This window comes from Phoxinus phoxinus (genome assembly GCF_949152265.1).
Source record: "Phoxinus phoxinus genome assembly, chromosome: 15".
Taxonomy (NCBI): domain Eukaryota; kingdom Metazoa; phylum Chordata; class Actinopteri; order Cypriniformes; family Leuciscidae; genus Phoxinus; species Phoxinus phoxinus.
This window is the reverse complement of record NC_136890.1, coordinates 30908636-30929558: the sequence shown is the minus strand read 5'-3', so window position 1 is coordinate 30929558 and position 20923 is coordinate 30908636. Positions and strand designations below refer to the sequence as shown.

At 39.8% G+C, this 20923-nt stretch overlaps 2 protein-coding genes and 1 long non-coding RNA gene across 6 annotated transcripts; 1 reads left to right on the top strand and 2 right to left on the bottom strand.

Annotated features, from left to right (window-relative positions):
• Nucleotides 1–1693: 1693 nt before the first annotated feature.
• asb6 (ankyrin repeat and SOCS box containing 6) lies at nt 1694–6126 on the bottom strand. Of its 4 annotated transcripts, none has more exons than XM_079636991.1 (7): nt 6028–6126; nt 5273–5409; nt 5009–5181; nt 4814–4920; nt 4632–4740; nt 4453–4539; nt 1694–3364 (listed from the first exon to the last, which is right to left on the bottom strand). In XM_079636991.1, the coding sequence occupies exons 1-7, from the start codon at nt 6058–6060 to the stop codon at nt 2634–2636; spliced, it is 1377 nt and encodes a 458-aa protein (XP_079493117.1). In that variant the 5' UTR covers nt 6061–6126; the 3' UTR covers nt 1694–2633. The 4 variants fall into 4 exon arrangements, with proteins under 4 accessions (XP_079493117.1, XP_079493120.1, XP_079493119.1 ...); XM_079636994.1 differs by having other exon boundaries at nt 5273–5439; nt 6028–6101; XM_079636993.1 differs by having other exon boundaries at nt 5273–5439; nt 5894–6040.
• A 428-nt stretch (nt 6127–6554) lies between these two features.
• Nucleotides 6555–13323, bottom strand: wdr13 (WD repeat domain 13). Its single transcript, XM_079636791.1, has 10 exons — nt 13174–13323; nt 12167–12245; nt 11794–12025; nt 11374–11483; nt 11154–11284; nt 9949–10256; nt 8501–8681; nt 8237–8378; nt 8033–8151; nt 6555–7192 (listed from the first exon to the last, which is right to left on the bottom strand). Exons 1-10 carry the CDS (start codon nt 13262–13264, stop codon nt 7008–7010), a joined length of 1578 nt encoding a protein of 525 aa, XP_079492917.1. The 5' UTR covers nt 13265–13323; the 3' UTR covers nt 6555–7007.
• A 976-nt stretch (nt 13324–14299) lies between these two features.
• On the top strand, nt 14300–15444 carry LOC307011817. The gene is made up of 4 exons (XR_013800492.1): nt 14300–14419; nt 14543–14574; nt 14673–14742; nt 15040–15444. It is a non-coding gene; the product is annotated as an uncharacterized lncRNA (long non-coding RNA).
• Nucleotides 15445–20923: the final 5479 nt, after the last annotated feature.

Genomic DNA, 20923 nt, shown 5'->3' with positions numbered 1-20923 from the left:
GATAGATTCTGACAGAAATGCATTTAGATTTTTGGACATTTGTGAGCCACCTTTTCTTATACACACTTCATGTTCCCTTTCACTTTGAATATCAGACAAACATCTTCATGATTGCTAAAGTCTCTTCAACAGCTAATGCAGGAGGCAGGAGATGAAGTGATGATGAACAAAGGAGTTTATTGAACCTTCTTAGTGTCTTTGTCAAAGCTCAAAACAAATTCAACAAGTTTTATTATGCCGAGCGAAGGAAATGGGCACCGCTTTTTTACTCTTAAATTTGACTTGAAATTGCATTTCGTTAAAGAAGATAAAACTAAATGTGTAATTATTGGTTCTCCAAATACATCCATCATGTCAAATGTTGTAGGCAACATATCCAAATAAAGGCACTGGCCAAAACTATATTTCTGCAACAGTGCTCTTTACACATTGCTAAATAATCCCCATGTCAGATATATCAAATCCGACCCCGGATGCCAGATCCTGTCAAAAGATATCTGTTTTGTCTGGTGTCCAAACCCAGTAAAACCTGTCAACATTAAGTCTCTGGTACAGAAAACTCTATTAACAGTCTTTTATCAGCCAGAGAGTTTGACTGAGGAAGACAAAGCAGAAGCAGGAGAAGTGATCATAATTAAAAGAGCAGAGTTTATTGAATAATCTTTTCAATGCTCAGACTTCATCTGACCAGTACAAATCCAAAGGTTTTATAGTATTATAAAAGTATTATACCAAAGGATATAGAAAAATACTGTCAAACATAATCACGTGATATTAAAAACCTTGAAATGGACACATTCTCTAACCAAACATCCCTTGAAACCACACAATCATGATTAAACAACAATAGAAAGTAAATATAGTGATGAAAAATATGAAACCATAAAATGACTGAATAATAATCAAATGAAATGGGACACTCTTGACAAAAGAACACTGATAGCTTTAATAAGGATTAATCTATATGTAATTTATAATTTATGCAGTGAAGACTATAAAATGTTTGATAACTTTATTCAATTTCTGTGTATTTCCTACCTGTAGACAGGTGGGCACAGGTAAATATGACATTTATTATGGGCTTATGTGAAGATTGTTTTAAGTTCACTTAAATTAAAAGTTGTTATAATTTTTGGAGCCTAATACATAAAATTGATAGCTTTCAATTATACTGTAGTGTTGAATGGTGATAATTAATGTTTAAATAATTGAAGGCATCAGTAGCAGTATTGGTATCAGTAATACCGCCCTTCATTCATAAAAAGATGCCATTAAACAATTATTTAAAATATACTGTCTTTAGTTGTTTCTACATTCATTTGGAGATTAACTGTGAAATTATTACATTATAATAATTATTATATTATTAATATTATATTATTTACAAAATTATCCCAATAAAAAAAAACACAAATACACTGAGTGAGCAAACATTTAGGTGAGATTTGCAATGGTCATTGAGCAATATTTATATATGAATAAAAGCCTTCATTAAATATGTCATCATGTAAAGTGATATCTTCAGAATAAATTAATGATTTCCTAGACTTTAAATGGATGGACAAAAAATGTGATAATATTAAAAAGATATCTATATGACAGTAGGCCTATATACGGCAGTTCTTCCATTGTATTGAAAATCTATACATTTCAAGGTATAGTATCAAAGTAGTATCGTGACAACAGTAGTGTAGGGTGCCGCAATGTTTTTTTAATTTTCAAAGGGTGCCTTGACTGAAAAAAGGTTGGGAAACACTGACTTAGCCTGATGTCTGTGGTTCATAGTCATTATCTTAAGGTGCTCATTTTAAGTTGTATAAACATGTTTCAGTTATTCACTGATGTCAGAAAATGAAATGGTGAATCAAAATTCCCATAGACTACCTATATTTTAACATGCACCCATACACCACCCTCCCACAGGGAACCATCGGCATTTAATTAAAGTCTCCATTAAAGTATCATTTTAAGATCAGGTCTGGATGAAACCACTTAATTCCTTTAAGTGAGGTTTGATTCTTCAAAAGCAAAATTACAACAACATACAGCCTCATATTTTAAGACGTACAAGTCAAAACAGCTTCAAACTATATTACAAACACACACACAGTTTGCAAGAGAGCCAAATATTTCTTCAATACTCCAGCTACAAAGTTGATCTTGTTAAGGCACATTAAGTATATCAAATAAATGATAACACAAAAAAAATGGAAACTGATTCCAATCAGCAACTCCGAATCACTTACAAATCCACTTAAAATTAGACACACATACTGTAAGTATAAAGCACATAACGCAGTGATGCTGCACAATATTAAAGATTCAACTGTAAACAATTATCACTTTTCATACTGAAAGAAACTACAAACAGAAAATGACCTGGTAATATGTAATACAGTGAGGTTACTGGCATTATGGCACAGAGAACACTTATTTGAATGACATAATAAGACTTATATATCCGGTACATATTTTTTTTATGATATCAACGGATCAACAAACAAATGATTTTTCTGCATGGTGATTCAAATGAATCAAGCACTGCATCACTATTATCTAAATTTGACTGAATGCGGAGTTCATTAAGAGGTCCATGTTTACAACCACACACACAGTCCGTGTGGATCCGCCTCTCAGCGCGGAGAGCGTCGAGGTTTGAATCTGTCCCAGCCGGGTCTGTTGGTCCAGCAGTTCTCTGGGAGCAGCAGGTCCTTCAGTCTGTCTGGCAGTGGCAGGGCGTTCACCTTCTCCTCAAAGGGCCACGGCTGCAGACAGCGGCGGATCAGTCTCCGGCAAAGGCATCTCAGTGGCAGCGGCCGGCTCTCTTGGTCCTCTAGTTTGCTGTAGAGCTCCAGCAAGGGCTGATGGGTAGAAGCCTGGTCCAGAACGGGCAGTTGTGAGCGCGGGAAGAGAGGAGGAACGACAGGAGAGCAGATCCTGGCCAGATCCAACAGCACTTCAGCTTTGGCTAAAACATCAGCCAGCTCGGCGGCATCTGAAGGCTCACGGAGAGCTTCAGCGAGACGCGTGAATATCAGTTGTTGACCCGTCCAGAAGGAGGCGCTGTGGTGAGAGCAGACGAAGGAAGCGCCGTGCTGGAGTAGAAGGGCGGTCAGGGGAAATAGCAAGTCGAAGTTCTCCAGAATGGTGTAGGTTAGTGAATGTTCCCACTCTTCCCCGTCGGCAGCGTTCAGGCAGCAGCTGGGATCGGCACCGTGGCTGATCAGAAGACGTGCCACGCGGGTACAAAAACGCCCGATCTCCTTGGCATCCTCCACGCTGCTGTCCAGAGCCTCCTTCACCAGGAAGATCAGAGAGGACATGGGGGTCTCGCCGTCATGTGTGGTGGCGTTCACATCCGCACCTGCACAGGACAGATATGGATTTAAAAATACAGTAAGAAATCAGAATAAGTGGTTTGATTTTTTTTTACTTTTAGATGGCTGTAAAAAAAATATATATATATTTAAAGCAAAAAATTATTTTAAAAAAGTAACGAAATTGCACATATACATACAGGCAAATAATGTATACTAAATGTATATATAACATTTTATTTTGATGTGTAATTAACCTATATTATAAATAAATATAAAATAATTAAGTATAACAAAAAATTAAGTACAGTGTAGGCCTATACATATATATATTTTTTTTTATCTACTTTTTTCAACACTGATAATCAGAAATGTTTCTTTAGCATCATATCAGCATATTAGCATGATTTCTGAAGGATCATGTGACACTGAAAACTGGAGTAATGATGCTGAAAATTCAGCTTTGCATCACCGGAATAAATTACATTTTAAAATATATTCAAATAATAAACAGTTATTTTAAATTGTAATAATATTTCACAATATTTGAAGTCCTTTGAAGTTTGAAGTCCTACTACTCATCTTCAAAGCCCTCCACAACCTTGCTCCCCCCTACATCCGCGACCTCCTGACCCCTTACACTCCTTACCGCTCACTAAGATCCTCTGACCAAAATCTCTTGACCATCCCCCACTTCAGACTTTCCACCCTGGGTGGAAGGTCCTTCAGTGCCTTGGGCCCCAAACTCTGGAACCGCCTCCCACAACCTCTTCGTGACTGTCCTTCTCTTCCCATCTTCAAAGCACATCTTAAGACCTTTTTGTTTACTGAACATTTCTCCACACCAAACTCATAGCTTCATCTGGATAACCTGTCTTTGTAGTATTGTTTTGGTTGTTTGTTGTTGTGTTTCCTTGCCTTCCAACTATGTAAAGCGACCTTGGGTTTGAGAAAGGCGCTATATAAAATAAACTTATTATTATTATTATTATTATTAATATTACACTTTCAACATTACAATAACAACTATATAAAATCTTCCGGTTTAAGTCAAGATTTGAGATTTTAAAACGAAATATCTGAATAAATCGGTTGCCTAATGTCAGAACGGATGTTTTAATGTCCAGTGAAGCACCTCTTTGTAGAAGCAGCTCTATATTGTCCACATTGTTGACTGTGAGTCCATCACTGCTGGCCAGAGCATGAAGCAGTGCAGTTTTTCCTGGTGCAACACAATAAACCGAGTTAGAATCAAACGGAATATATCAAGAAACAACAAACATTCTATATTGTTAGGCGAGTTAAATCAAATACCATTCTTGTCTTTGGCATTCACATCAGCACCCAAGTCCAGAAGCACACGCAAACACGGCAGCTTATCCGCCTCCTCGCAGGCCAGGTCAAGAGGGCTGCTTTCATGAATCTATTGCAGAGACGAAACGTATTATTGCATGACTATGACAGTAAATAATGCTTTATAAGACACGTGTTCTCACCCTGTCCCTCTTGTTGATTTCAGCTCCATGAGATATCAACATCTGCACCATGTCTGGCTTGTTCCTCAACACTGCAATGTGTAAGGGGTTGTAGTACGATACGGGGTCTGGAACAATAACAAAACGTTTTCAGATGATAATGAGGTTTATCCGAATCACAAAATCATGATGTATTCGTCTTTAGCATCTCCGCACCTTCAAAGTTGAGATCAGCTCCGTAACGCAAGAGCAGCTTTGCTGCGCCGACCAACCCGAGATCAGACACTCGAAACAGGGAGTAGCTGATTCCCTGCATGAAGACGGGAGACTGGGACTCTCTATCCAGAAGCTCCACAAGAGCCCTTGAGATGCTTTCTTCATCATCCTGCCTGTGAAACACAGCATATCAAAATGAAGTGCATTCACTTATGTCATTGTCTGCTCACTGCAGTCTCTTTAACATGCAGTTGAGATGCTGACCTGCGCTGGTTTTCTCCTCCTTCTGTTCCCAGGACACTCATCACAGCATCCACCAGCGGCTGGTACTCATACACGATCCTCCTGAACCCGTGGAGGAAAGGCATATTCTGTTCCCTCTGTCCCACGGTCTCTTCACGCTTTAAAACAGTACAAACTCATGCAAGATTCTAAAAAATATATAAATCAAGTCAGTAAAACATAATACACACAATATTATATAATGCACTGAAGATCTCGCTTGGAAACTGTAATTGAGTCACATATCACATCAGTATTTGTTTGTGACAAATATATATTTTTTATATAAGTTATGCAGCAATTGGGGTATATATAAATATAAATATAAAATAAAAAGACTATTATTACATAACAAACAACCATTAAATCCTTTAAAAAATGTTAAATAATGCATATTCATGAAAGAGAAGGGACTCATTTTATCAGATGGACCACACCTCTAAAAGAACGGCCAGCTCGATGATTCACATGCATTAAATATAAACTAGTTTAACTCTTTATAAGATGTCTTTATAATTACAGCGTCTGAATTAATTTAAAAAAAAAAATAAACCAGATTTATTTATTTTGTTAGCTGTTTTATGTAGTGAGTACTTTACTTGCCTGCTAGCGGTCTACCTCTTACTATACAGTAAATAATCAATGTTCAAGGCTCCTAACATTTATTTTTTAACAATATATATTTATACCATTTGCGTTTCATTCGTATATTTGTTTGTTTTTCTCTTTAAGCTTACCCACTGTAGAACCGGAAGTAGTTCCTCCCACATGTTACAGTGTAGCTGAGAGATTGCTGCATTTCAAAATAAAAGCACATGAAAAAAGTGTGGTTATGCATATTAAAAACATGTTCATTTCAAAATAAAACCCTTAACATTTAAAAATGTCAAGTCACCAAATATTCTACTACAAAATATATTTTGAAAAAATACATTTTATAGGCAACAATTTATTTATGATACTGGAAAATACTTTAAATATATTGAATAAATATTGTCACCAGAATTAGCAGAGTAAAAATCGTACATGTAAGTAAAAAATTACATGTAAAGAAATACATGTAAAATACTAACTTGAGGAGATCTAATCATATTTCAAACTTGAAAATATAGGCTAAATTTGCACTGAAGCCAAAACCAAATGTTTAAAATGTAATTTGTGCCAACAACTTCCCAACTTCAAAAAGCTACTTTGATTTCAGGTTGCTAATCTTGCCATTAAAAAAAAGTGTGAATGAATCCAAAGAAAACATAAAGACCAAATGTAACTTAGCGCTTAGTGTGAGCAAGTTTATTGAGTTCAACAAGGCATAAATACAGTAGTGTTATTGTGCAAGCGAACACAACTTCAGTGACACATTGTCTCAAACGTTCTCATTCTCACACACTCACTCACAAAGACACACAATGCACAAAGGTGAACAAATTATTATATTAACGTCTCCTCTCTTAAGTTACACATTTATGACCGCAAAGCACTGATGAAGTGCGCATAGTCACAATCAAGCATCACATCCCAAAACAAAAACAATAGAAATATCAGCCCTAAAACAAAGATAAGAGAATACAAGTTTCTTTCATGGTCCACATGAGTTAGCTCAGACTCATTCAAAACATCAGTCATCACATTTACAGTAGGAGTTTCATTGCACGTGATTCAAGCCAGCCTGCATGGAAGATGCTGTAGCCAAGGTAGCGAAAGCTTGGAGTCGCTGTGATTACTTCTGCTCCCGTCTCCAGATGATCACCATTCCGGTGGCGTCAGAGGAGGCTAGCAGGCTTTCGTCGCAGTTGAAGCTCACGTCCAGGACGGGCACGCTGTGACCCTGCAGCTTGTTAACAATGGCCTTAGTGTTGCGCTCGACATCAAAAAAGTAGACACATGCGTCCTCGCTGCCAGTGACTACATGAGAGAAAGAGCAGGGATTCACTTACACTGGCTTTGTTCCAAAACAGTGTGAGCCGCCTACATAGGCAACATCCTGACTGAAAAGGAACCTTGTACATGCACATCAGTGAGTGATATATGATTGGTCGATTTCAATAGTTTGCCATTAGTATGTTGCTAGCCTAATAACATATAAAATCACATATACATTACCATTATAAAAAAAAGAAATTTCTGAAAGAAATTAACACTTTTTTTCAACAAGGATGCATTAAATTTATACATTTATGTCGTTTTTCTGTACTTTCTATTAATCAAAGAATGCTGAAAATATATGCCAGTTTCACAAGAATATTAAGCCGCACAACTGTTTTCATCATCGATAATAATATAAGAAATGTTTCCTGAGCAGCAAATCAGCATATTAGAATGATTTCTGAAGGATCACGTGACACTGAATTAATGATGCAGAAAATGTATTCATTTTTAAATATATTAACATAGAAACCAGTTATTTTAAATTTAAATAATATTTCATAACATTGCTGTTTTCACAGTATTTTTATCAAATAAATACAGCCTTGGAGAGCATAAGAGACTTATTTTAAAAATCTTTCCGACCCCAAATTTTGAATGGTATTTAGCACACAAATATTGGTAAGTTAGTCGGTTTTTAAATATATTAAACAATTTTTATTGCCCTTTCTTGCCTATGATGACTAGTGTTTAAGCACACATAATTCAAGCTTTGCTTAGCATTCAAAGAAAAGTATTTAAAACACAGAAATTACAATGGCCCTATTTTCAGCTGCTGAATGTAAACGGTCACAGATGAGATGATGATTCGGGTCTTACCAACACAGGCTCCCTGTCTGAAGGACATGAGAGGACAGAAGATGCTGTGCAGCGGTTGGGATCCTTGCTGGATGGGGAAACTCCTCTTCAGCTGTAGAGTCCCCTCATTATCCACGACCCTGTCAATACCAGTTCCACACTGATCAACAATCATCTTAGCCAAAGGAAAGAGACAATCTGGATTGCCGTTAAGTGCATTCTAACCTGTAGAGCAGTAGTTTGTTTACACAGGCGTTGACGAGCAGCGACGGGTCCCGAGCCTCTCGACTGATCCATGAACGGGCTGAGATACTGGAAATAGAGCTGCCCTCATTCACCACCAGTCTCTTAGCTTTGGTCAGTTTTCCTGTGGAAGAAGAACCTTGACTTTACTTAAACACCAATATATCAACTGTACTCTACATTACTATGGTTTCCAGACTTTCCCTCAAAATCACGATTTGGGCCTGACATGAACCATCTTTGTACCTGTGGCCATGTCAAAGAGAAAGGAGAAAATGCTTCCCCTGTCATCGCCAGCCCACAGGATTCTCCCTGGTGCATCAAACGAGAGAGAAAGCACTCGACCCGTCAGTTTGCTGGAGCCTCCTTTCACTTTCTTCCCAGTGGAGATGTTCACCACCTGCAGGTGATGTTTGCTGTTGCCAACCTGGGCACAGATAACAAAAGACACGTGTGATGTATCATAACGACTTCATAAAATACTTTACCAGACATTTTCATATTTTTACAATTGACTAAAATGTCACTGTGTTACATTACCTTTTTGCATAGTAACATATGTAGACACAAATAAAAGGGAAATTACATAATGTTGAAAATTGAAGTGAATCTGGAAAGCTTCGTGTTTTAATTTAAACATGTGAGTCTGAGTTTGTTTGCAGCATTCACATTAAGACAAAATCACTACAGAAGTGAAGAAAGCATGAAAGATATAATCAAGTTTTAATATAACCGAGTTTCTTTAAGCATGCCACATTGCAGAGATGTTTTATAGGTCGCCCAACACATTTATGCCTTGTTGAACTCAATAAATGTAATCACACTAGCTCGATTAAACTACATTCGGTCTCTTTACATTTAGTACAATTACCCACAAAGTACCCTTTTTTGGCTGGTGGCGCATATCACACCCTAATAGGATTACTGAAAGGGCTGATGGTACCACAATTCCCAAAAAATTATGAAGTCTGTCACACAGAATTATCCCATTGATTCTATAGGGCGGAATTCTTAATATTTGTTTCTTGGGAACAGGTAATAAATGTGGAATGCGTTTCCTCTATAGTCTTTTTGATAATAATATTGCAGTTCTGCAGTATTATTTACCAGATGTATGGTGGTCACTATAAAAACCATCTATAATTGCACTACTGTTCAAAAGTTTGGAGTCAGTAAGATTTTTCTTTTTTTAAAGAAATGAATATTCAGCAAGGATGTCTGTCGTTAGCGCGTTAAATCAAATTAAATCATTAAATCAAAACTAAGTGATAGTAAAGACTTATACATTGTTACAAAAGATTTCTATTTCAAATAAATGCTGTTCTTTTGAGCTTTCTACTCATCGAAGAATCCTAAAAAATGTATCATGGTTTCCACAACAGCACAACCGGTTTTCAACATTGATAATAATAAAAATGTGTTGTTTTTTTTGCAGCAAACCAGCATATTAGAATGATTTCTGAAGGATCATGTGACTGAAGACTGGAGTAATGATGCTGAAAATTCAGCTTTGCATCACAGGAATAAATTACACTTTAAAATTTATTAGAACAGAAAGAAGTTTTACAATATTACAGTTTTCACTGTACTTTTGCAACCTTAAAGTTTTTAGACTTCTTTAAAAAAAATATTTTAAAATCCTACCGACCCAAAACTTTTGAATAGTAGCGACAATCGGAAACATTTGGGCTCACCACAGTCAGGTTGTTGTTCATGGGCTGAAAAGTGCAGCACAGCAGCTCACTGCCCTCTGGGTCGGCCACCTCCCGGATGCAGCGGCCATCCTCTGTGTTCCAGATACGCAGAGTGCCATCTTTGGACGTGGACACAATGATGTCATTGCTAAGCGACCAGGCAAAGTCAGTCACGGGCCCAGCATGGCCTTTCAGTGTCACCTTTACAGTTGGTGGAGGTGGGGATAGTGTCATGATTGACAATGTCCCATCCAATGAGCAGCAGGCGAGGAGGTGTTTATCATCATTGGCAAACTGCAATCGGGGAACTGAGGAGATAAAATGATTAAAGGTTATATGAGAGGGTAAAAACAACAGTCCAGACCAAGGACATCGGCTGTTTTCAAACATTTACATGCATGCATAGAAGAAGGCTAGCGGTAATGTGACTGCACAGGAAAATGAACAAATGCGCTTCTTAGTAAAAATGGTGGTCTTGACGAGGTGCTCATCTAAATACAGTTGGTTATGTCTAAAGTGCAAATAGATATTATGTGCCAAAGTATCAGATTGGTGAAATAGACACAATGCAGGAATTAAACAACAATATTAATCAAATAACAATATGAAAAAGAACAACAGTTGCCGCTTTTCATTTATTTTGTTGTCCTTTGTCAGTGTTTTCTTGAAAAATTATTAATGAACTGTGGTTTTGCTGTGGTGTCAAAATTGCTATCAAGGATAGTGGTCGACTGATATATCGGTCAATATATGGCATTTTTAATTTATCAACATCATCTGATTTACTTTTTTTTTTTTGGGATGAAAAATACTATAATAGGATTAAAAATCAAGAAGTTGCTATCTAAGATATAAAAAGTTGAATAATGTTTTTATTAAAATATGTTTTAATTAAATTAAAATAATTTAAATTGAATTATATTATAATATTTTTTTCATATGGCTTAATTTACTAATTATTTCTAATTAAGTAAATATTATGCAAATAAATATCTAGCAGGCAGCATGTGTTATTTACTATCTTTAAATTAAATAGTGTGATATCATATATATTGGCTTCATATCATAAATCTGCCACACTGCTCTCTAAAAAATTATATTGGTTGACTGCTAATCAAATATTGTGAAATATGAATGGTGCTGGTATTGACTACAGAAATTGTGGTTGGTCACAGCCCTAGTTGTGTCATTAGCATCTCACTCACCAGCTGAGTCAACATGCTGGTCAAAGATGTGGTGCATGCCGGCAAAGGCGTAGTTCTCACTGAGGGTGGTGTCACCTGCCATGGCCCGACTGGCTTCTGCCACTGAGGTGGGCACCAGGCTACCTGGAGGCCTGGCACGTAAGATGTTACCAGAGACTTATTTATACACAGTGCAAACATGCTAATAATTAGTCAAATAGCTAAGGTTAGTGGGGTTTACCTTTCATCATACACCGCCCTGTTCATCTGGGCTTGAAGCTGGTATGAACCACGGCTTACTGATCTCCGGTGGCCTCTGGCACCCTGAGCCCTGGGATCCTCCTCAAAGTCCTGAAAAAAGATGGAAAAGATAATAAAAAAGACCAAGAAAAGAGAAAAGCAGGCAGCAATGGAGGGTGATTTTAGAGTTTAGCACTACAGCAACAACATAAAGCCCATCATGCACAAAAGAGCTCGCAATCTACATGCACTGCAGCTCTCACACAACACATTGACCTGGATCTGGATTGCTATTTATATCTAGAACTGTCTTATATATACTATCTTGCCCTCTGACTGTGTTTTTGTGGGGCTTATTTCAGCCCAGAACTCCTAATCCACATTTCTCGAACCCTCTTCCCTCTTTCTGAATGCACCTAACCTCCATGCGATCCAGTGTGGTGCGGGAACTGCGCACACTGCTGGCTCTGAAGCTGCTCTGCTCTGACAGAGGCCCGTAACGCAGGGCGAGCAACTGACTGCGCAGACGCAGATACTGCCTGCGCAGCCCCGGCTCAAAGCCACACTTGGCATTCTCGCGGAGCAGCTGGCTGCGCCGGCGGATGTACTGTGTGCGGAACTGGGGGAACGTAGGTGTGCGGTAAGCATTGTACCTGAGGAATTAGACAGGGAGAGGCAGAAACGCATAGAGAATAATATAAGACATGATTAGTCCTTTTATGTAAAAAATAATAATACAAATTACACATGCATGCATGCATGGAGTCTCACTCCAATGACAATCTTGCACACACCTTGCGTCCACTGCCAGCACCTGCTGCCAAACAGCAGCCATGAGATCCTCAACACAGAGAGATGCTGGAAACACGAGGTCTGCAGAAAAGACCAATACACTGTTATATAAATCATTAAGAAATAACTAAAGAAGATGTCAGAGCCTTATTTGTATCATTCAGTTGAGATATGATTCAAATGTTCTATTTGTAATTGTTGTTAAAAAAAAATTACAAGACACAAAATAACACAAATAAATAAAAAAAATGCTAATCACAACTTAATAATCATGTAACTCAATGATTTTCAAACTTTTGGATGCTAAAGACCCCAAAGGAGATGATCTGCTTGTGAGACACCCTGTCTGTAAACAAAGCTGTGTAATGTATTTATACTCTGTGTGGAAAATACTGAATGTTATATTATTAAGACAACTAACATAATTGTTCTCAAAATACAAATTTGGCTTTTCACATTGTCATATTACTATAACAAATTGTTTAAATAATATCTGGAAAATATTTATTTTTACTTGACAACTTACATGAGATTAAGTTTCCCACAAAGACTTTTAATTCTATCTTTGTTAAATAACTATTTATGAGAAAATTAAAAAAAAATATACACAATTATAGCAAATGATTTCTGACCAGTCTTTAGAAAGCAGAAATAATACATAAATCCAGCGTCAATACAAATATGCTATTCTTGTTTCTCAAACACACTACTAGTACACGCAAACATGACTAACGTGAACAGAACGTTTATAATGATTATATAATTTCAAAATGATTCATATTTTATACACAACCCAAACAAATTGTTTATTTTAAAATCAATGTTTTGACGCATTCGCCCCAGTTAGCAGGGATGCTAACAACAACAGCAGTTGCACAGAGAATAATCGTTTTTTTTAAATCATGTCAATCACACAAGAGCTACAGTATCTCGGTAATAACCATTTCTGAATGCCTTTATCTTATTGAAACAGTGTCAGTGTATAATTTTATACTTAAAGGACACCTACCGAGCGAGATTCTCACCGGTTCATTCTGTCTGAAGGGACTGGCATGATCACGTGACCGACCCGCCCTGATAGCAGCTGATCTGCATATCATGACGTCACTGCAGCGAGTGTAATATGGACTGTCAAATGATTTGTTGTTAAAGATTGGAAAACAAGGCCGAGTGACTTGGCAACGAGCTTATATACTGTCTATGGCAACGAGAACTGATGTTTACATGTATGTAGAGAAACAATTTATTTTAAGTGCATAGAATCAGTCAGTAGGCTGGTAAGTGTTCAAGTTCAACTGCATGACAGATGTCTCAAGAGAAAGGCTCACAAACTCCAAATATTCACATTCATATATAAACTCAATATAATTATCTAAATATTTATCTAAATAGCTTTTTAAAAATCTATATTTTATTTGTGACTAATAATTTAGAGCAGGGTATTATTATTAACCACATAAATTCCATTCTTTTCTGAATCAGAAGATAATAGATTTATTTTTATATTCTTCTTATTATAAATATTTGTATATTTGTATTCTTTTCTTTTCTTAGTGCCAGGTTAGGATATGAACATTTGGCTTTTTGTATAGGTGTCAATAAAATTAAAAGTTCCTACTTCATTAAATCTAAATAATGACTATTAAAAAAATACAATTATTAACCACAAATTCCATTTATTTTTTATATTTTTAACATATTTATTAACATAAATATCTTATATTTTTACTTTATTTTATTTATTTATTTTATTTGTAGGATATGTCTGAACATTTGGCTTTGTGTATAGTTGTCAATAAAATTCTAGTCCCTACTTCATTAAATCTAATTATTGAAGATACAACATTGTCCTGATAAAACTGCAGAACATAATTCATAACTAGTCAGAGCTCAGAGACTGTTAACTTGCAGTTCAACACTAAATTTCAAACTGGATATTATAATTTCAAAATCAAGAATTCTCTCTGGGTTGAGGAAAAGGCTGCAGGAGCGAACCATTGATTTGCAAAATAAAAGGATTAACTGTACAAAAGATATGATTCCACCTGAGCTCAGCAGAGGCCCGTGACAGGACAGTGCAGAGGCACAGCTGACGGGGCTCTTTACTTGTTCCTGACGCTCTTTCCCGAAGGGGCCCGTAAGTGGAGTCATTCAGTGGCCGGGGCCATAAATGAGGGCCGCGCCAGCGCTCAGCACTGCTTATTCTAAAAGGACGCAAGGACCTTGGAGCGCAGCCAAAATGCCTGGATCAAAAGGTAGATATTGAAGAAAAGCTTTCAAATATGTTTTAATTACGATTGTAACATGCAAAACTGTCATGAAATAATTACACCTTTCATTTTGACTTTTATAAACTCAAAATCTGTTTGTTTTAACAGGTAACAAGGCGGATAAGAAATCCGCTACCAAGGTAAAAATTGCTCACAGCAGACCCATTGCGCATACATGCATAATTAACCTTTAATTGCTTTCTTGAGATTGAATTTCGATTTTCTTTTCTTCCTGTAGCAACCTCAGAGTCCTAAGGAGCAGCCGAAGAAAGATGATCAGAAAGGAGATGACACCAAAAAGCAAGGAGGTAAAGATTGACAATAGTCCTGCAGAAAGACATTTCAGAGGTGCATGAAACACACTTCTAATAATATTGTTCAGCAAAAAGAACCGCAAAATGCTTTTCATGGCTTATGTAAGTAAATATTTGACTGACAAATACAAATTTGAATCAATATGCACTGTGTGTGAGAAATACAACATCTTGACACAAACGAGAGAGGAGATTGCACATTTCTATCTTGCTCTCAGGGACAATGTGATTTTATTAGACTTGCTGTATGTTTCCAGTCAAGTTATCTGTCTTTGTGTCTTCCCATCGCAGGACAGCCAAAGGGAGAGAAGCAATAATTTCCAGGCCTTCGTGAAGCTGGCTCTGGAGACTCTCCTGGGCTCTTGTCGACACAAGCATGAGGGCCCTCGCGGTAGGCAGGGCTGAGGTTTGCTCCTCACACCAGCCAGCCAATCAATAGCATCCATTCGACTATCGCTAGACAGAGCTTGGCCTAAGCCTCCGTCGTCTGTCCCTTCTGTACCTTGTCACACGGGTCTCAGGTCTGAATAACGCTGCTGATTTGCTCATTGGAAGTCGGGCCGATATCCCAGGATTCCAGAGACTCTGTGACCCCGCCCTCATCTGCTCACATTTGACTCCGCCCGTGTCGTAGTTCACAACTGTGCTGTACATAAATGAACTGAGTTACAAATAAAGATGATTTCATACACTTGCCATCATTTGGAATTTTGAGTCTTTTCCCCCTCATTTTTAAATCCAAATATTTACTTAATCAAAATAGCCTACAGTAAAAACAGTAATACTATGAAATTGTATTACAATTTTAAAAAACCTGTTTTCTAATTTGATATATTTAAAAATTCTGTGATGACAGCATCATTACTCCAGTCTTTAGTGTCACATGATCCTTCAGAAATCATTCTAATGTGCTGATTTGTACGCTTACAGTAAGAAACTTTTCTGATTATTGTCAAGGAAAACAGTATTTTTGTGGTGATACAATCAATGATCTTTTTTTCAGGATTCAAGCACAGCATTTTTGAAATAGAAATATTTTGGAACTTTATGAATGTCACTTTACTGTAATGCACCCTTATATTGATGAAAGACAAGATTATTTATTTGAAATAACGTACACTAATCATTTGCATGTACTAAAAACGAATAGGTTAAATAGTGATTTTGTTTGATATTTATTTAGTCAAACAAATCCCAATTCCTCATTCAATAAATTTTACAGCAACAGTAATTCTATGATAAGAAGATGTGTTGTCAGAGGAGCACAGCAGTCCATTGCTCTGACATACAATAACATTTGCCTTTTAAAATAATCAATTTTGCCGATAGCGGCCCCATGTGAACAAATGTCTGGCCAAGTAGACAGAGCGAGTGTAACCATGATTAGAGACAGAGATCAGGGACTTTGAAAGCATATTACTGTAAGCTCAGACAGCAAAACAAGGCATTTGTGCCAGAGAACAAGTGAAAAGAGGTGCATGTAGTCTTTTAACTAGATTAGGGTTCTGTAAATAAAGCATATTACATGGATGTAGCATACAGTGCTTCTGTTTTATAGAATGTCAGAAAACAGAATGTCATTCTTTCTCTTGACTTAACCACATTCGACAGATTGCGAAATTGTGTGTGTGTGTGTGTGTGTGTGTGTGTGTGTGTGTGTGTGTGTCTGTGTGTGTGTGTGTCACGATCCCACACAAGAACACAAGAGATAGATCCAATCGCAGTAGTCTTTATTGAGAGTAATCCGAATACGCAGTCCAGTCCAGGCATGGGTCAAAAACCAAAAGAGAAATCCAACATACAAGGCAAGAAACAAAACACAGAAGTGGCGTGATAAATACAAGGACTCCGTGACACATACTAAAACAGACAGGGTATATATACACAGGGAATAGACAATGATAATGGGGAAATGGCTGAGTGCAATGATCAGTGATAAGAAAACAGCCGAGTGCAATGAGAAGACAAGGATCGTGGGAAATGTAGTTCAATAGTGTGATGGACACCGTGGGGAAGGAGGACATCTAGTGGTGACCCAAGGAACATAAACCAGACACTGTGACATAACCCCCCCTCTACGGAGCGGCTACCAGACGCTCCAAGACGTGACCGACAAACAAGAGTCCAGGCGGAAGGTGGAAAGGTGGAGGATCAGGGGGTGGGATGGGGGGGCAGGACCATGGAGGGGAACAGGAGCAAGGGGGAACGGCTTAACCTGTTAGCCTTCAGCGCCACTTTTGAAAAATCCCCAGAAATAGCATACCCAACCTAAAAAAGATTCAATTAATTTACCCTTTGTCCTAAAAGCTCAAGTATGGTCTCATTTGAAAGCTGACACCTGGCACTTTATTGGAAATGTAGAATGAATTATTGTCATAATGAAAAAAAAATTATGAATAGCTTCAAAGTTGTGTAAGTTATTAGAAATTTATTTTTATGAAACATCTTCATGAAAATTAAATTGAAGTTGGCCCGTCAGCACTCTAGAAATGCACTTCAGCTAAAGACACATGTCTGACCATGTTATATTTAAAATTTGAAGGTGATAAGTCTAAAACTCTGTATTTTGTTAAATGTTTTTCAAGATCATCTCAAATGACTTTATTTTGAATTGACTCTAAAATGCAAACTTGTGTTTATTGTCATCTATTAGCATCTATTCAGTCTATTGTCTCTATTGTTTTGTGGTGCAAACGAGCCCCATTCAGTGTCACTCTCTCCTGCACACATTTACACCTTTCCAGCCTGCTTATGGCCATAAATATTATTTTCCTTTGTCTCCATTATAATCGCTAACGACTGGCTAATCACGGTGTTTCACCCCCTAATTTCTTTCATAATCTTCACTTCACATTTGAAACTGTATCAAATGCCTTTCTTAAATAAAGAAATATTTCAGTAAGCATTCCGATTTAGAAAAAAAATCATAAAAAATAACAGCTAGATGGCAGGTGCAACTAGAGAGCTAGCTAGCATGTTAGCTTAGCACACCATCAATACACGACAATTTATGAGATTAAAACCCCGTTTGTGCTCCAAACTTACTTTATAGTGCAAGTCGAGTGTTTTAAATAATCTTCTATGAGCTTATTTGGCTTCAGAAAAGAAAATCAGACAGAAAATATATGATTTGATATTATTCTGCACTATTGTAAAGTCTATACCGATTAGCATTACATTATACATATAATCTATTATTATAAAAATACCTGACATGGCTCGAAGAACACAGGTAAATCAAATATCATTGCAATCATGTTTATTGTCTTCAAAACATCTTTATCTGCATGTTATAGCGATCTCTGAAAGCTAACGTTAGCTGTGTTTGTCAGTGACGTCCTGGAAGGTCACAGGTTATTGTTCTTCTTCGTGAGCTTCCATATTTGGAAAAAACTGTGCATAGAGCGCCCTCATTCTGCTGTATGGATTGAAAACACAGTACATCAGAGTATCCAGCGCTCTTTATGTATACACCGACGCATTTGGATATAAATTCAATAAATATTGTTCCTGTCTATAGAAATATGATGTAAACCTATGATAATATATCAATATTTCTCCAAATCTGCACATTTTTGAGCCAAAAGCCCTGAGGAACGTTGTTTTGTCACGCGTTCTCAAGACAACAGCACCGGAGTTTTTTTTGAATGGAGCAGCTGACGCTCATAATTCATATTAAAGGTATCGACTCATTTTTTCATTACATAAATCCTGACACAAATTAAGACATAACTGTCACTATAAGTTTATCAGAATACAATAGTGGTCAAATACTGAAACGTGAGACTTATATATTTTTAATGATGTATAGTTTGTCAAGGTAATAACATTAAATCTGATAGTAACTTTGAACTATTTAAAAAAAAAAAACGCTTCAGAGCGTCCTCGCTCTGGTGAAGGTTAACAGGTTAAGCGGCGGCCAGGGCGAAACAGACAGTCCATCGGGCGGCCAGGGCGAAGCAGACAGTCCATCGGGTGGCCAGGGCGGAGACGACCCCTCGGGCGGCCACGGCGGTGAAGATCCCTCGGGCGACGACCACTCGGGCGGCCACGGCGGTGAAGATCCCTCGGGCGACGACCCCTCGGGCGGCCATGGCGGTGAAGATCCCTCGGGCGGCCACGGCGGTGAAGACCCCTCGGGCAACGACCACTCGGGCGGCCACGGCGGAGACGACCAGGGTGAAGACGACCACTCGGGCGGCCACGGCGGAGACGACCAGGGTGAAGACGACCACTCGGGCGGCCACGGCGGAGACGACCAGGGTGAAGACGACCACCCGGGCGGCCACGGCGGAGACGACCAGGGTGAAGACGACCACCCGGGCGGCCACGGCGGAGACGACCAGGGTGAAGACGACCACTCGGGCGGCCATGGCGGTGACGACCAAGGCGGGACAGGGACAGACCCTGGCTCAGGAACAGTCACAGACACCAGCGGCTCAGGAACTGCAACAGACACCAGCGGCTCAGGAACTGCAACAGACACCACCGGCTCAGGAACTGCAACAGACACCACCGGCTCAGGAACTGCAACAGACACCACCGGCTCAGGAACTGCAACAGACACCACCGGCTCAGGAACTGCAACAGACACCACCGGCTCAGGAACTGCAACAGACACCACCGGCTCAGGAACTGCAACAGACACCACCGGCTCAGGAACTGCAACAGACACCACCGGCTCAGGAACTGCAACCGGCACCACCGGCTCAGGCACTGGAACAGGCACCACCGGCTCAGGCACTGGAACAGGCACCACCGGCTCAGGCACTGGAACAGGCACCACCGGCTCAGGCACTGGAACAGGCACCACCGGCTCAGGCACTGGAACAGGCACCACCGGCTCAGGCACTGGAACAGGCACCACCGGCTCAGGCACTGGAACAGGCACCACCGGCTCAGGCACTGGAACAGGCACCACCGGCTCAGGCACTGGAACAGGCACCACCGGCTCAGGCACTGGAACAGGCACCACCGGCTCAGGCACTGGAACAGGCACCACCGGCTCTGGATCAGCTGTGCAGGCGACCGGCTCTGGATCAGCTGTGCAGGCGACCGGCTCTGGATCAGCTGTGCAGGCGACCGGCTCTGGATCAGCTGTGCAGGCGACCGGCTCTGGATCAGCTGTGCAGGCGACCGGCTCTGGATCAGCTGTGCAGGCGACCGGCTCTGGATCAGCTGTGCAGGCGACCGGCTCTGGATCAGCTGTGCAGGCGACCGGCTCTGGATCAGCTGTGCAGGCGACCGGCTCTGGATCAGCTGTGCAGGCGACCGGCTCTGGATCAGCTGTGCAGGCGACCGGCTCAACTGGCGTGCCGTGAACAGTCCCCGGATCGACAGACGTGACCTGAACACTCCTGGGAAAATCTAGGATCTTGAATAGTGTAGAGAAATATCCCAATAGAGTTTCAGCGGCTATGGCGATAGCGGGCAGTTCAGGGACGGCCTCCGGGATGCCAGCGGGCTGTTCGGGCACTGCCTCCGGAAAAACAGCGAGCTGCTCGGGTACGGCCTCCGGGAAAACAGCGGGCTGCTCGGGCACGGCCTCCGGGAAAACAGCGGGCTGCTCGGGCACGGCCTCCGGGAAAACAGCGGGCTGCTGGGGCACGGCCTCTGGGGTGTGATCAGTCTCCGGATGGGCGGACGTATGTTTTCCCCTTCTCCGCCCGCGATGGCGAGATGGTGGCTCTGATCCGTCCCTCACCAGTCCAGGGACGAAGGGGGGCCAAGGTGGAGGGTGGTGTTGAACTTGTTTTCGACCCCCTCCAACTCTGCGACCTCCCCGGGTCCCACGAAAAATAACTAGACGGGTTCCCTCAAAAAAATCTCTCCTCTCCCGCTCTATGGCTGGGGAAGAGAAGTTAGAACACATACCGCTGGATCTAGGTTTGACGGAGTCCTTCTGTCACGATCCCACACAAGAACACAAGAGATAGATCCAATCGCAGTAGTCTTTATTGAGAGTAATCCGAATACGCAGTCCAGTCCAGGCATGGGTCAAAAACCAAAAGAGAAATCCAACATACAAGGCAAGAAACAAAACACAGAAGTGGCGTGATAAATACAAGGACTCCGTGACACATACTAAAACAGACAGGGTATATATACACAGGGAATAGACAATGATAATGGGGAAATGGCTGAGTGCAATGATCAGTGATAAGAAAACAGCCGA